This window comes from Manacus candei, unplaced genomic scaffold (genome assembly GCF_025592945.1).
Source record: "Manacus candei isolate 608988 ecotype Guabito, Panama unplaced genomic scaffold, ASM2559294v1 h1tg000109l, whole genome shotgun sequence".
Lineage (NCBI taxonomy): Eukaryota > Metazoa > Chordata > Aves > Passeriformes > Pipridae > Manacus > Manacus candei.
Window position 1 is genome coordinate 1,263,393 of NW_026138157.1, and position 17,139 is coordinate 1,280,531.

General features: G+C 44.4%; 1 protein-coding gene across 5 annotated transcripts in view; it reads left to right on the forward strand.

Annotated features, from left to right (window-relative positions):
- The first annotated feature begins 259 nt into the window (after positions 1 to 259).
- LOC127461573 (exocyst complex component 3-like protein) overlaps positions 260 to 17,139 on the forward strand; it is a 42,829-nt gene continuing 25,949 nt past the window's right edge. For 3 of the 5 annotated variants that reach the window (XM_051769498.1, XM_051769501.1, XM_051769500.1), the window contains exon 1: positions 1,494 to 1,983. In XM_051769498.1, the coding sequence (XP_051625458.1) occupies positions 1,941 to 1,983 (43 nt within the window). In that variant the 5' untranslated portion in view covers positions 1,494 to 1,940. Of the gene's footprint in view, positions 377 to 1,493; positions 1,984 to 17,139 lie in introns of those variants that run through there. The other 2 variants (XM_051769499.1, XM_051769502.1) reach the window with 1 other exon arrangement.

Genomic DNA, 17,139 nt, shown 5'->3' on the forward strand with positions numbered 1-17,139 from the left:
ATATTTGTGCAGCTGGCTTGCAGTTCCCCTCTCCCTAATGTGCAGGCAAGGGGATGGAGAGGATGTATGAATGCTGGGGCACCTTTTCATCAAGAAAATTCACTGCCGAATCACAGCTGAGACACAGGATACAGAGGCTCAAGCTCTGTTTGGGAAGGAGTGGGGAGCAAAGGTGGGGAGGAGACCTTTAACCATCACCTACCCCTTTATCACTGGCTGTTGTCTGCCTGATCCCATGTCATACAACATGACAGTGTTTGTATTGCTTCCCTGTTCCCATTTAGATTAGAGATTGACCAATGTGACCTGTGTTTCCAGACCTTTGTTTGAACACAGCTAATGCAAGTCTTGCTCTGGTGGAAGCCCTGCTGTGTCCGTGAGTATCTCTCAAAAAGACAGGACAGTGTTTCTTATCAGTTTTAGAGGGATAGTCTTATCAGAATTCTTGTTTCACCTGGATATGCACAGTTCCTTTTTGTTCTGACAGGGCTTTACCACTCTGATTAGTTCTGTCTGTACCATTAATCCTACCATAGGCTATAGATAACATGATAAAATGGACTTCAATTGCAGTTACCGCTGGTTTTCTTTTCAGACTGTCTTTCATATCTATTTCTGCACTTGCAAAATGGTTAGACTGTAGACCTTGAAGCTGTAAGACTGAACATGAGAGATACCAGGTCTGTGCTTCCCTGAACTTTGGCAGCATTCAAAAGTTTGGATTTACAACTTGCCTTCCACTATCTACCAAATGCCTGCTTGGCAAAATAGTTTTCTTGAGTGGCATGCCCTGATTCTGGATTCAGCTTGGTGCTGTTTGGTGGGGCTGTTTGGTGGGGCTGTTTTGCAGTGAGTTCATGTCCAGCCAAGAGATATATTGGGTGTTGTCCTGAGGTAGTACAGTCCTTTAGCAGTCCTGGCTGCTGTTAGTGAGAGGCAATTCTAGCAATGTAAAAGCTTATTTCTTTCAGTTGCCTGCTGTTCTGGTGTCCAACAGTGACAACCTCTGAGCCCATTGGTTTTGATCACTTTTGGAAATTTGGACTATGTATGTTCAAAACTGCTCCCTTTACATGGGAGGGCAGAGATAAGCCCCATGTCTGAGCTCCAAACCTGTGTCTTACTTGAATCTTTCCCATTTCCCATTAACTGTACAGCTTTAAAAGTTAGACAGCAAGCCTCTTCAGACTCTCCTCTTTCTTTGTTACTCTCATGTTCGTTCTTATTCCGGCTCCCTAAGGGGAAACCCAAATGCCATTTGCAGTTCACTGCCATGTATTACAATTGTTGCCTCCATCTTGCTCTCTTTCAGAGCATGAACCCAACCAACCAACTTCTTATCAATTTGACAGGCTGTGACTGTTGTCCTGGTGACCGGCATAGTTGCACTATCATCGTGTACAGAAGGCAGGGAAAGAGATGCCTCAACCTGTGGGTGTAGCTGTGCATGCGCATGATATGCCAGGAAGTCGCTGGGATACATGAAGATAAGATCCAAGTCTTGGGCTATGTGTGTGAAAAATGAGGCAAAAACAAAACAGAGAAGCATGCAAAGTTAATAGCTATAAGAGAAGAAATGGGAATGTGTGTAGGAGTTGTAAATGCTCTGCTCTTCTCAGCATCTGATCTGTGTACCCGTAATTTAGTGCATTTGTCTATGAGAGATGCTTGCCCGCCAGCCTGCTGTCTTTTTCTACCCACTCCATGTCTCCCATTTCTTGCTCTAGGTTTACGGACACGAGAAAGAATAGTGTTAGTAACACTTCTGAGTCACGTTTTCCATCCAGACGCACCATCCTTAACCCATTCATACACATGTCCCTGTACAGTGTCGACTCCAGTTCACTAATTCCTCCTGTGAATTGATCAGACTGATTTTGCGGTGCCCTGTCACAGATTATCTCCTAGGCGCTAACAGAAAGCCCTGCTTTGAGCAGCATATGATCCAAGTGGATGCCAAGAACAACAGATGGAAAGAGATGGGTAAGGGAGCACAAAGAAATAGAGAGATATCATTACTCAGCACATAGGCAACGGTGTCAGCGTACCAGCTGCCTAACGCTTGGGACAGCTTTTGCAGGCTACGTGGTGTGTTCTTGTTTTAGTGTTGGCTGGTTCACTTAAATATCGTCAGCTTTCAGCTATTGAAGAAAAGGTGGGATGGGGTAACCTGGATAAAACTGGATCCTGGCTGTTACAGGCTATATGTCAGTCAGGGGATAAGAACTTGTTCAGGTATTCTGCATGTGAAAGGAATGTAAGAAACCTGCCAGTTTCTGTGCTGAGCAGGGACAGCTTTAACATGCTGGGGTGAAAGTGGGGCACAGCCCAGAACATGTTCCGCATGTGTGGTGGTGTGGTTGTGTAGCCGTGGTTGCTATGGGCAGGGAGTGTCTGGTTAATCCCCAACCCCAGTAATCTTCCATGGTTAATTGAGAGTTGAATACATTTGGTTTACTGCAAAAGCTGGCCTTACTGAACACTCATTACCACAGACATCAACTGAGTCCTGCACTAGACCCAAAATCATGGGAAGATACGTCTGATCTGCTGCCTGTCTTGTTTTGCTTGCATGTCTATGGCCTTAGCATTGCCCTTGCCTGAGTTTGCTTATCTGTGACCTCCAGAGGCCTTTCAGCAGATAAGATGCTCTACTAGACCTGCCAGCTCTCTGCTCACATCTGTGTATCTCCAAACAGCCTGCGTGGGGTGGATTTCTGTGGGACACATTGTGGGGAGGAGCTGATGCAGCAGATCTGTCTCCTCTAAGGCGATGCTTCAGGGCAGGCTGTGTTTCAGGGGTGGTCAGTAGGGAGAAGTGATAGTCCTGTGAACAACATGAGTCAGACCCTGTGCCAGGGCTCCTGGTGGGATGTGCCGTATCTCCTGGATGAAGGATCAGAGCTCTGATGACTAACGAGGAAAGGATAAAGATGTTGTGGGATGGAGCTTCTGTCATGTAAAATTCATGATACTGGCAGGCCATTTTAAATAAAACATTACCCTCTCTGAAAAAGACACAAAGTCTTTCATGCTTGTAAAAAAAAAAAAAGCAAGAAAAAAAAAGAAGGACTATTTAAAGAATGAGTCTGATGTGACCTTGAATTTGCTCTCCCAGCAACTTTACACTGGAATGACACATGCACGTTCCCATGAGGAAACGTAGCAGGAGGGGAACATCACATTCATGAGAGGAGATGAGGACTGGTGCTTTCTGTTTAGTGGGAGCAGAGGAGTTGCATTTCTCACCTCTGCAGCAGCTTCAGCCTCTGTGGTGGCTTGATGAGCTTCAGTGACACAGTGCATGCTGCTGGTGGGCAACAGAGCAGACCTGCAGCAGCTCTCGTGTTACGGCTCAGCTGATAACCTGGCTCCCATTACACTTCTCCTTCTGCTTTCTGTTGGCCTGCCTGCCTGTGCCTATTGTCCTGCACTCATTAGTACTTCTGTTACCGAGAGCAGACTGTTTTTCTTGGGCCACTCATAAGTTTCCTGGGTGTTGTGTATACTGACATTTCTAAGGGACTTGTGAAAGTCCCGTGTACCTTGAGCTAGTAAGGCTTGATTGTGTAGCCCTTCCTCTGTAACATGAGTTCTTCCTCTTATGGGAAGCCCGATAAATGAAGAAGATGCTATTGTTTGTTGCTGTTACAAAAGACTATTGAGCTAAATGGGAATCTGGCACCAACTCCTAACTGCATAATTTCAGGAGGGTAACTGAAACAGTTGGAAATCCGTTTTTCTGCTAATGAGTACAGTGAATAATTGCTGCTTTCAGTTCTTTTTTGAGGCAGTATTAGCTTGCTGGTTTTAAAAAATGAGATAGAAAGTGCATGTGTCAGTGACTGACAAAGTATGCTTTATTTGTGCATTAATTGATCAAAAAAAATATAGTTACAGAAAATTCAGTGCAACATCACATGCAAGGTGTTACAACTTATAGGTAACAGAAGTGACCTGTGTGTGAGTATTACATGGGGGATGGAAAAAAAAAAGGAAAATTTGGGATATAAGAAGCTGTCTTCATGATGTTTATTACGTACCACTGGTTTTCCTGAGAGCAATCTTAGAATCGTGTGGCATATCAATGTTAGATGATGACACAGTGACACATGGCTAACCCTCCAGGCAGCTTGCATCACCCATGCCATTTGAGCAAGACTGCAGGATATGTCCCATGTTCTTAAAACACCCCTGGGCATCCCTGAATATCATTCTCACTGTCTCCCTCTTAAACAGACTGAGTTCTCACGCTGTGCCAAGTGTAAGAGGCCCTACCCTTTCCCTGTTCATTTGTGCTGTTTCTGTTTGCAGGAGAATCTGCAGTTGCCTGCCCTGCATGGAGGATGTAGTTTATGTAGCTCCATCTGCAGTGTGTACCTAATGCTCTGTGGCAGCATGGTCTTGCTGGAGAAAGCAATGTTATTTGTAGTTTGGAAGTTGAGTTGGGTCTGGTCCAGTTGTCTTTGCCTCTACCTGTGTTGTTTCTTTTTGCAGATACCTAGACTATATCAGCAGTTAGCTCAGGGAGGACAGATCCTGGCATGGGAGCTTCAGGGCTTGAGATCAATTACAAAGGACAGATGAAAACAACTTTTCTGAATTTGAGTGTCTCCAATGTGTAAGTGGATTGCCAAAGAGGCACTTGAGACCCCAAAAAGACCCTAGTCCTGGGCAGAGGCAGAGACAGAGTCAGAAGAGGTGTCAGCAAACACCAGGCTCTCCCAGCCAGCTCAACCCCCTCGCTTTCCCTGGGGACAGGAGCAGCCTGTCCCCATGCTTGCATTCTCTCAGCAGCAGCAAATTCTGATGTTCCTGCTCTGTTTTGAAGCCAAGAGACAGAGGTGTTTCCCAGATGTGCAGAAGCCTTGGGCTAGTGGTGGAGTCCTGGGGAGGTGGGCAAGCAGGATTCCCATGTGGAACTTCCCTCCTGCTGAGATAACCTGCCCTAACAAGCAACTTTTGCTGGTTCCATTGCCGGATATGCAACCCATCACTGCAAGTGATTCACCAGCCACACAGCTGACCCTGTGCCCCCACAGATCACATACATCTGGTTTTTTTCATATGAGTGGGAAGCCAGAAGACCCGTAGGCCTGGAGACCAGTTTCTGACACTCTTTGTTGTCATTAATTTCCAGAGATTAAGGCTGTGGCTCACTGCTCTGACATAGATATATCTATGTCTGAGCTACTCATTCTGAATTCCTTCTGTTGCTGATGGAGAGAATTAGGCAGTGCTGGTATGCTGCTTGACTGGCCTATTTTAGATGTCTGCATTCACTTGAGAGGAAGGGCACTGCCTATGCCTGTGTCTTTTTTCTGCTTATAAAAGCTGTCTGGGTTATCCACAGAGATGTAAACTACTTCATACTGGCCATGTACAGCTAGTGAAAGGATTCACATCCCCACAACTTAAAGAGCCTCTTAACTTGAGCACTGGGCAAAGATTGGATTCCCCAGATAAGCCAGGTGAAAGCCAAGAAGGTAGAGACCTCTATACAAAGGATCTCTGCTCAATCCTGACTGTAGGGCCCCCCCCCTGTAGGGGCCTCCCCCTGTCACGGGGATCCAACCTGACTCATTTATCCAATGGATATCCATTCAGGTTGTGACCACTAACCTGCTGAATGAAAAGCTGGTACAGAATTGCATTGCCTCCATTTATTTTGTTTGTGTCAAAGAGTTAAGAAGAGATCTCAGAAAATAAACTTGAATCTCTGGACAAGTTTTCTGTTCTGAGCTGGGCTTTTCTGCTGACTTCTGTCTGGTTGCTGTGGACTTGGGTTTACCCTTTCAGGAGTTGTGAATATCTGTGTTTTCCATCATTCTTCAAACTCTGCCTGATTTCCCATCTCCTGTAGCCACCTGGCATCTTCTGTGCTCCATATCCTTGTCCCTTGTTACCTGTATCACTGTCTTGCCTTTTCATAGTCTCTCTGTGCCCATGTCTGGTTTGATTTGCTCACTGCTGCCCGTGCTTTGCTTTGTTGACTGCGAAGGAATGTGACCTGCAAGGTCTTCTGATTGAGTCTAACTTTGCCTTTTAAAAAGAAGCCCGAGATCTCAGCAACCTACCCAAAGAACTAAAAAAACAAACTACCCCAAACAAGACAGACAGGAAAATATACAGTGGATCTTTCCGTGTGCTCATAAATAAAAGTCAGACTATCACATGGTTTCCTAAAAATAACACCCGTAGCAAGTGTTTTGGTAGGAATAATACTGACCAAGTTTGCATGTTACCCACATGCAAAAAAAAAAAATTTGGTTAGGAAAACCCAGAGTCTTGATGCAGTGTTTGCATTTACTGAACCAGATCTGAATTGAGAGGTGGTTAAACATATCTTATAGTCTCTTATTGGCAGGCCCCTCTGCAGGTTTCAGAGGAGGGGGGATAGGGGAATGCTCGCTGGCAGCGTGGCCCACAGCAGTTGCTTGCCATCTGCATGGGCTGGATGTGTGGGTTATGCCTGTGTGGTACAGCTAGTGGGGGTCCACATGAACAGAAATCCTCTTCTGTAGCCTCAGTCTGGGATGTTCATGTCTGGATAATGGGTAGGATATCTCTATGATCAGTGAACCTGTATTTGTGTATATGAATTTAGCTTTCTGTCTTCACCTGTGGGGCAGATCAAAACATTTTGGTATCGATGGAAACCACTCTTGAGTGCCCAGCTCCTGCCCACGCCAGGGACTCAGTCTGTGTCCCTGTCCTTGTCCCTGTGGCCAGAACTGCAGCATAGCCCTGGAGTAGGAGCTGTACCTTGGGGGACATGAGCAAGTTGCCCCTGCCTGCCAGCTCCTTCTCATCCTGCCTGAGGGGATGTTGCTGAGGTGTCACTGGCCTTGACCTGGAACTGCTCTCTGTGGGCAGCTCAGCACCAGTGACAACAGTGACAGGACTAGTGTCAAGCTGGCATCCCTCACAGTGATGGACATCCTTGGATTTCCTGGAGATCATCCTTGGAGATCACTGGTCTTGTGAGTATTACTGGTTAATATGCAAGGTTACTGAGCCGGGTGTATGGATGGGCCTGATAGGATCTTAGGGAGCTGAGAGCAAAATGCGTCAGTAGCAGAGGCAGGAAGAAAAGCTCCCAGGCTGACCCACCTTTCTATCCTTCTGAGCCACATGCCACTATCTTTATGTCACTGAGTGCCACGGGATGCACTTCCCATCTCTTGGAGAACTGGCAGGTGGAGAAGTGTCCTGCATGGCTCACCAGTAGGACATAGCATAGCCTCGTTGAGGCCCCCCCTAGCTTCCCAGAGGCAATGGATGTGCACTGTGCCTGCAGCTGGATCCCACCACAACCTGGCACTGTAGGGCTCAGCAGACCTCGCTGGCTCATTTCCTCCTGGCATGACAGGAATAGGCAGTCCTTGATCCGGCACAGCCTCGCTGCGGACAGCCCAGGGCAGGAGCTGCCTCCGAGCTGCCGGAAAGCTGTGGGTGGCTCCGGAGCGGCAAGCTGGCCACCCCGCTGTGCAGCCGTGTCCCCCACAGCTTTGGCACAGCTCAGCCTCTCCATGGAGCCGGGGCTGCCTGGCCTGCTGTGTGTGCTGAAAGGAGGGCTGCAATCCTTTCCAGACTCCAAAATGAGAGCAGAAGTGTGTCGGGGAAGTGCTTCGTGGGGATAAGGATAAAGCTTTTATGACAAACGTATGCCATTGCTTTCCCTTAAGATTATATCCTCCTGCTTTTTTCCCCTGTCTCTCATGATAAGTGATACATGAGTTTCTGACTCTCTGAGAAGCCTCGATGCTGGGAACTGCTCTCATTCAGGCAGAGAATCTAGGTCAGCTGTTTGTAAGAATAGATCAAGCCTTCATTGAATGCAGTGGATGGACCTTCAGCGGGACAGGTTTTTCCTGGCTTGTTTTGTTCGTAGTGAGCTCCAAAAGTTGCCAGGCATTTTGTGGACAGCAGCTATAACATCCTGCCAGCAGGCTAGATGCAGTGTATCACAGGGGAAAATCAATACTATGAGATATTAATTGTGATTTTTCGATTTATTTTTTTTAACCTAAGATAGGGCACTCAGTAATGAAGATCTGTATCTATGGTCAAGAGGATCTGATTCGTGAGAACATAGATTACAAAGAAGGGATTTAAACTTTTTCTCTGATTCCAGACCTATAAATAACTGCTCTTACATATGGCAGCTAATTATTTAATTGTATATGCAGATTAGATAGTCATTTACATGCTGTCATCAGTGACAGCAACTAATAGCACTGGCAGTTATTTCCAGGCACATATGGTAATGCCAAAGGTTTTAAATATCAGTCAGTACCTGCCATACATATCAATACCTCTCCCCATCTCTTCCTTCAAAAATATTAGAATAAATTAATAATCACAAGATGCATCTGCTTCTTCTTGGAACTGATTGTACCACGGAAGATCTGTTGTGTTGTATATTTTATATAAAATGACAGTCCAGCCTAGAGTTCCTGGTTTATTGGGGTGTGATAGCCCCCCCGAGACTGGGAAGGAAGAGGAAAGAAAATGTTAATATGCTTTTTCTCAGTTTACACATGCAAACGGTGGGGGAAGGCAGTTGCTGACATGAAGGACTCAGGTCCCACTTGCACAAATCCGTAGATTTTTTTATCCAGCAGGTATTTCACAGCTCTCTGGCCTTCCCTCTGTGTAGACCTAAATGGTTACGCAGGGTAAGGGTGGTAGGAATCAGGGCTAGGGAGCACCCAGTTCATCTTATTATCCTCATAAAAAAAATCAGTGCAGTCATATTTTTCCTGATGTAAAACAGGTTTTGTGCATGAAAGCTTATATTTTTGCTGCCATGTGACCCATTTTGCCCACCTAAGCTATACTGAACTGTGAAGAGTATGGTAACAGCCAAGGAGGCCTCAGTGAACATTAAGTATTACTTGGCTTAGAAGCTCCACATTAAAACCTTGTGCAGAAAATATAATTAATGAACCATTCATTCAAACAAACAAGCTCCAAGGCAGCTGCCTTAAAATCCAGTGATTCTGTGCTGTGTCAAGATCAGCTGTATTAACTTGGTTTGCAGTTTGTGTGATTTTCAGATGTTGTTGACTCCAAGGCATTTGATGTCATATAGTCATGGAGCATAACAAACACCACTGTCCACCACTATTTCCTGCTCACTAAACAGATGTGTACAGTTAAGGGGCTGAATATTCTCTTTGAAACTAAAGGAAATAGTCACTTACTTAAATCCTTTGTTGAAATGTGGCCTTAATGCTCTTTTTTATTAATTTTCAAAGGTCTTGGCTCTTGACAGCCAGTAAATAACATGTGCTGGAGATCTAAGTTCATAACAGTACAGATAACATGCTTGTTCAGGATGGGAAAAAAATAGTGATTCCTTTTTCAATTTACTTGATAATTTAGAGACATCCTTAGAAATTACCTAATTTTGGTTCCTTGAGGACCACGTCTTTCTCCTTTGCAGGGAAAAATTTGATGTGAGCGATGAACAGAGTGGTTGTGATGGAGGCGGCAGAGGAACTCTGCCAATGTGCTGGCAGTTGGTGCTGTGCAGCTCTCAGGACCTGGGTTAGTGTCTCTGAATCTTTATATAGCACTCCCTCCACTTTGCTGAGAAGTGGGAAGCAATGAAAAGACGAGATACATCTTGATACTGGCAGCAGATGAATGCATTGCAAATACTCTTCCTTTTCCTTTACCTTGCCTGTTCCCAATGCCTCCCTCCCCAAGCTTTTGCCCACCTCTTGCTTTCTTGGTATTTCTTTCATTCCTGTAAGACAAGAAGGGGTCAGAAAATGTTGAAGAATCTCACGGAGTTTCCACATCATGTAGCAATGATGAATTTTCTAGTGCCATGTCTCTTGTAAATGCTTCTCTGGTTTTGGAAGAAAACACAGTGATGCAGTGTAAATGTTTTATCACCATGTATTTGGGAGGCCTGCTTTATTCAGCCTGAACTGATGCTGATAAAAATTTAATGCTTCTCTTTGTGCTCATACAGAGTTCCTCCCCCAGGTATTTTTCTGAAACAGTTTCAGAGGATGATTAGCTCTCTCATAGGACCCTTTTGGGTTCCTCTTGCTGTAGCAAGTCCTTCACTGTAGCTATCTAGTTCCAGTGTTTAGAGATTGCAATAATCTTTTAAAACTGACCTTTTAACAGTGTGATTTGGCATCTTCTTGGATATCCTGAGCTTTATTAGGGCTAGTGGCTGAATCAGCTTCTTGCTAACTGTGGGATGGGAATGGAGTTCTTGCTCAGATTGTCCAGAAGTGACAACAGGAGATGGTTGGTGCTGAGTATTTCTGAAGATTAGGTGTCTATACAAAAGCTGATCTCTTTTCTCCTACCTCCTCTCCTAAATAACCTGTTCAGCAATGAAGATAAGGGCCCTAAGTTGTGTTGTTTATTTATATTAATATATATTAATATATCAGTATATCAATATATTACCACATTATATATGAATATATTGATATATTAATATTGATACATTAATATATGAGTATTTATTTATCTATACTCATATATCAATATGCCCCATCAAGTAGCTCCAGTTTCAGGTGCATGGGACATTCCTGCCTTAGTTTGTAGCCAGAGATACCTGTGGTCAATGTTAAGTGGAGAAATGTTTGAGCTTTGATTTTGTGTTAATATTTAAACATTCCTGGCTCCTGCCAGAGAGGTCTCGGGATGTCCCAGCAGCCAATCTGTAGTTATGACTTTTAGCCTCCAGATGGTGTCTGGCAGATGTGCCTGTGGAGTACAGTGGAGGTGAAACACTGGAGACTGGAAATTACACAATCACTGGCCTCTTGTGGCAACAGAAAAAACATGCAAATGATGTCATGTGGATTTTCAGTCCCAAATCTCTGCATATGCTGCTCCGTGCAGGGCTGTAGGTACAGATGTGTGTAGGAAGTTTCCTGCAAAGTTGAACCTTAAGTTTTTACTGCTGGAAAGAATCAATGTAAAAATGCACAGAGAAATCCTGTCAAGCCAAATGAAGGGACTCAAAATTTTAGGCTTGTCTGTCCAACTGTAGATGGAATATTCATAATACAAGCTTTCCAAAAAAAGCCCATCTGGATAAAATCGTGGAGCATCTTGAAATGAGACATGGTAGTGGTTGAGGTAATGTATTCCTCACCACACTAGCAAACAATATCCATAATATACTTTTTTAAAAGCTCTTTCCATCCCTAGGAAAGCAAGCAGCATTGAAGTTGTAGATTTCCTCTGGCAAACCAACCCTTTGATCCTTCCTTGGATAACTCTTCAGAGAGCTTGTAGTATTAGAAACCAAGCTGTTGGGTGGCTGCTCTTGTAGGGACATGACTAGAGTGGCAGCCTGCAGCACTGTGATGTTTTCTGTGGCAGAAGCACTGCCCTCAGCTGCTGTTCAGGATTTGGGCTTTCTGAGTGCTGAAGTGACAAGGGTGGATCCTGAGTAATAGGAGATAAGGTGTGAAGAACTGCCTCTGGGATATTTTGTCTTCATGTTTTCCTGATCCCCTTTGGGGCAGAGAGGCCAGGTAGCCTGTCCTTCAAACCCCTTCGTGGCAGAGCATTCTCTGCAGTTTGGCATGGAGTATTATATTGCCTGTATTGTTTACATGGAGTTATACACAGAGGGGGAACAAGGTCAGGCAGTATCTCTTCTTCAGCTGCTCCCCATGCAGGACTCCGGAGGCCCTGGGCAAACACAGATTTCAGCAGCTTGCCTCACTTTACGGCCCTCATGTTTTCCATGCTGGCTGCTTTCCCTGATAACTTATTGTCTATGGAGAAATTGGAAAACAGCCTTCAAACCTTCACAGAATGTCATACCCAGTCCACACCGTTGCAAGCAGCAGCAGGCTTTTACCAAATCAGGTGCATGGGACAAACCTGTCGGCTCCATCCTTTCTTCCACCTGAGTCTGTGGACCCTCTCCTCTCCCTCTTTTCCCTTCAGGTGCCAGTGCCATGCTGAGGGCTGCAGCCCCCGCCCCTCCACACCAATAATGCAATCCCAGCTGCTGGCCTGCCGGCAGAGCTGAAGGGGCACGGACACTGCCTCCCGCTCCTCCTGCTGGCAGCTCTTGCTGCGCCTCCCCGCAGATAAATACAACCAATCTCCAAACCTCAGCTCCATAGAACACGTGAAAACTAACGAATTTGCTTTGAAGTATTCTATGACCTCATCATTTGATTGAGCCTAATTGCCCGTTTTTGTGTTCTGGAGAAACTTTTTTTAAAGCAATCTGTATTGTGTGCTACGTACTCTGTCTGGTGGATAAATTTTTCTCTCTCTTCCGCTGATGATGATGGAAACCAGAAGGAAGTTGCAATTAATACAGTATCCTCAGTCCTTGCTGGAGGTCTGTGGGGCAAAACCAGGGAGTGAGAATTCCCAGCAGTGGTACCAGTTTCTTTACTGAAATCTAGTTGCTACTCCAGGAAGTTTTGCTTTATTTTTCTCTTACTATGTGGATTAGGATATTCTCAATGCAGGGATTTTTGGGGTCACTTGAAAGATCCCTATTGCTTCACTCTCTACAGTTCATCTTTAAAATCTTGGGGGTTGCATGATTTATTTATTTATTATTACTACTATTGCTGTTGTTGTGAAAAGGGGAAGCATCTTCATTAAAGCAATGCTGAAAAGAAAAAAACAGAATTAGGCAAACCCCCCAGGAATTAGCTAAAAATGGTCTAAAGGAACAGCAAAGTAGGTTACTAATTAGATGAAAATTGAGGTCATTTCAGAATGGGGTTCTCACAATCAGAAGGAGAACAGAGGCAATGCAAAATTTTCTATCACACCCAAGCATGTTTCAGTGCTCAGGGCAGGGAAGGTGGCAGTATTCAATTCTTGTCCTTAGGACTTTAGTGTGGTTGCTGAAACTGCTGGGACCATGCAGCCTCTCTGTCAATCCATCTTTCTGTCCTCTCCTTATACACTGAATTCCTCCAGTTTCAGACAAATCCAGAGAAGGATAGAAGTCTCAGATTAACTTCTGCAAAATGGGATAAAAATCAGTGGCTGAGCAGATAAGAGCTGCTCAAGTGAACACACTCGAGAAGAGAAAGGAAGAAGATTCCTTCTTTCCCTTTTTCTTCAGCTGTGTCTGAAGGGCAGCTCCAAATGAGCTACAAAATCATATCTCTGTGACCTGTTTGGGGTAGCACAGATCTCAGAGAGGTGAGAGGGTGCAGCCTGCTGCCAGGAGCCACCACAGGGAAGCAACTTCATTTCGTCTGTAGGAAAAGCTTCCTGTATTAAATATTTGTGCTGCTTTATTTGCTCTTGCACACACATGGCTCAGCTGGAGAGTAAACAGCAGATTTGGTGAGCAACAGAGGCAAGGAAACCATGTTTGTGTACTTTGAGATTGAGCTGCCAGGTGGAGTCTGATGAGTAATAAAGGCTGAGTTCGTGCCATGTTCTGTTCATCAGCAGGAACAACGAAGGTCTACCCTCCCTCCTCAGCTATGTGCGTCCATGGAGTGTGTAAGGATGTACTATTTTGTGTCAGCCACCTTCTGTCAGTTTGGTTAAAACTGACTGGCTTTAAAAGTAGTTAAAACTGACTTAAAATCCACTCAAGTGCCTTAGGGCAGGGGATCAGATGAATTCAGAGACACCTGCAACCTGTGGCTACATTGTCTTTTTTCTTTAGGAAATGGGGTTATCCATAGGAAAAAAGAATAAATGTATGCTTTCACAGGATAATAAACAGCTGATTGTCCACAACTGACAAAGTCACCTCTTGCATGTGACTGTTATGGCAATGACAGATGCAGTGTCAAACTAGAGGGGAAGGTGTTTTGTTTTGTTTCTTTGTTGGTTTGTTTTCTCTCTCTCCAAAAAGCCTACCTTGCTTGGAATGGAGACTGGCTGTTCTTTGATTGCTGATGAAATCAAAGATGCTGTGCGTGGGTGGGGGAACACATTGTCAGACTACAGCTTAGCTTCACAGAGTGGTTTTGCATGGATTTATATCCTAGGGAACCAACATCTTTCTGTGCCATACTCCGCATGTTTTATCATCATAATTGATATTCCTTTCTGCCATCTTTCATGCCTTTGGTTCAAAGTGGTAGAGAGTACTAACATGTTCTGGAAACAAAGAAGGAGGCGAAAAACCTCTCTCTCCAGATACTGCAGATTCACCTGCCTGTTAGGACCAAGTGTATTTCCTATAACAGATGCTACTGAGCACAAAATTTCCATTGTATATAACTGACTGTGTTCATGTAGCATCCCTGCAAAGCAAGCAGGGGCATCACTGCATTGCTGGAATTGGAATATTAATGTAATTGGACTTTTGCAAAGTCATTTAATTTGTAGTGCTAGTAGTCTGACCTCATCCAATTAGCATCCAGACCAAACAGCTATTGTCCAAGTCAGGCACACAGTCCACTTATTATGAAGAGATTTTATCTATCTAGGCAAAAGAAATGGGAAACAGCAAGATAAAGAGTTAAGTCAACAGAGAAGTAATATAAAAATGTATCCAATATATTCACTCATTTAATGAAAGATCCCAAAGACAAAGGAGGTACAGTTTTTCTGAGATAGGAAAACAGAGTCATAGTGACGTGGAGAGGCTGTGGGCTTTTCCAGAAGCTCCAGGCAATGAGGGAAACTCCTGAATGCTGGGGATGTCCCTAGCAGAAAAATTACTCTTCTTTCACAGTGAGCATAGCAAGGGTCAGGGCAGGGAGAAGAACGACCCAGCTAGGGAACATCCCATTGTGGATAAATAGAGGTATTGAAACACCAGGAAGAAGGAGGAGGCAGGCTTCCAAGAAGTGGCTTTTGAGGAAGAAGGAAGTCATTTGGTACACCTGACAAAGGAATTTGTTCAGAAGCAGAACTGTGTGTGTTCTTGGTCCTGTGTCCTAGTGGTTTTCTACTGCCCTTCTTTCCGTGAAACGGCTCCCCTCGGGTGGGCAGCTCAAAGAGCCCATGGAAAGGGCAGATAAAACATGGCAGTGCCTCAGTTTCCCTGCCCAAAACAACAGGTTTGGACAGCAAACAATCCCTTTGCATTATGTTAACTCTTTGTGAAAGAACTTTGTTCTAGTTTGATCTTGACACTTTTCAGCTCCTCTGCTGTAAAGGTGAAGCTTCCCAGGGAGTTTTGCTTGTTTAGGTATAACACCATTCATGGAAGCACTGTGTAGAGGATGTTACTAGAGATTCAAATTTTCCCCATGTTTTAGCTGCAGAACTTCAGCCTGAGCAATAAAATAGCATTACAGACAGAGGGGAGAGACCTGTGCACCCGTGCATGCTGTTGAGGCACATGGACCCAGGAAAGCAGACTGCTTGGTGGCCTTTGGGCAGCTCCTTTGTGGCATGTCCTCTCCTGGTGCAGTGCATTCCCCTCAGTGACACCATCCTTCAACCCAAAGTAGTTGTGGGCAGGGGGGTGCAGATAGGCTGACAATGGACTGCCACTCCCACTGCAGCCAGAGGGATGGGGAATCATCTCCTGCTGCTGATGGGCTCAGCACCCTTGGTCAGAATGACCATCCCCACCCTGCTGTCCCTTCACAGGGTGCTCACAGCTGTCTGCTCCCCAAGGCTATGGCCTGCTTTGCCTTCACACGCTGGTTGTCCTGGTTTGTGAGCGAGGGGAAGGTTGGACAGAGGGGCCCTCTGGGTTGTTGGTGCTGCAGTGCTCAGGTGGACAGTGACCTGAGGGCACTCTCATCTCAGGGAGTGTCTGCCATGGCCTTGACTGAGTGGATCCAGTGGTCCATAGAGTAAGAGATGTTCCTAGCTTCAGGAAGTCTGTCCATCTCTGAGCATTCACTCCTTGCTTTCCTCAGGCTCATATTGTATTCCCTTGAAAGAAGCTTTCTGGGAAAACACAGCAATTCCCACACATCATGTTGCCACAGTTTAGGGCGCGATCTGCAGCTGTTGTGTGTTCAAAATCTATATACTGCAGAGAATATTGCCTTCAGGGCTGGCACTTTGACATCCAGTTTCCTTCTACAGAGAAGTCTAGAGAAATGGTTTTTGTTAGAGTCAGGCTTGTTGGAAAAATGCTGATGAAGTGAAACATAAACACATTGTGTTGGAGTTTTCATGGGAAAATATTGCTGAAGGGTTTCAACATGACTGGAATACATCTCTGCAGTACTGACCCCCTCACTCCATCTTGTATTCATACACTGTGCAGCTATAACATTCTAAACAAAACTTTTTAACTTCAGCCGATTAAAAATTAAGGTCAGAATAGAATGTGTGTAAAGTCTCTTGATTTTTAACTTTTTTCACAACCTGGGAAAACACTGAGTTTTGCAACCTCAGTATTTCCTACTGGCAACAGCTCAAATGTATGACCACTGCTGGAATTTCTGTTTGCTCTTCCAAATGAAATGTATTTATTTCCTCCTCCCTATTGTTACTAATGAATCAAATGGCTCTGTGATAACATGCTGATGGAATTAAGCACAGAGTAAAAGAGCAAGAACAACATAACATTTACTTGGTTTCCGAGTAGGAAACCAGTGGAATTTTACTGTCATGAAAATTTAGAAAATCTTGGAAGAAACTGCAGGCGTTAAACCCAGAAATATGATATCACATATTTGGAATAATCTAGATGCTGTGTGGAAAAATTACTCCTTAAATTCATACCCTGAAAATAATTTTTGCATATTATATAGTTTTGAATAAATACAGCTTGTAATGACTAATACAAACTGTCCTCAGCTGATGAAAATCCTCAAGTTCTCAATTTAATTTTCGTAATAATGGAATGGAGAATTAAACCCAGTTTGTAACTCTCTAGCAAGGGGAGAGTGGTAAGGACAGCATTTCAGCTTCCCTCCAAGTGCACTGCCTTTCTCACAGCAGTGCAGAGACTTTAAAAAAATCTATTTTAAACACGCGTTCCTGGAGTTCAAGCATACTTTCTGTGTAGGAATTTGTCCTGAGGTTTATGGTCAGACATTTTAGCAGCCAAGCAGACATACATCTCCTTTTTCTTCACTGTGGGCATTGGCTGGTGAACAGATCTATGTGTGTGCATTACACATATGGACACACACACATTTATGGTGGATTGCTGCAAGGTTATGCCATTTATATCTATGTGTGTGTATAAAAATATAAAACAATATATAATTGTTGCTGGAATATTGCACA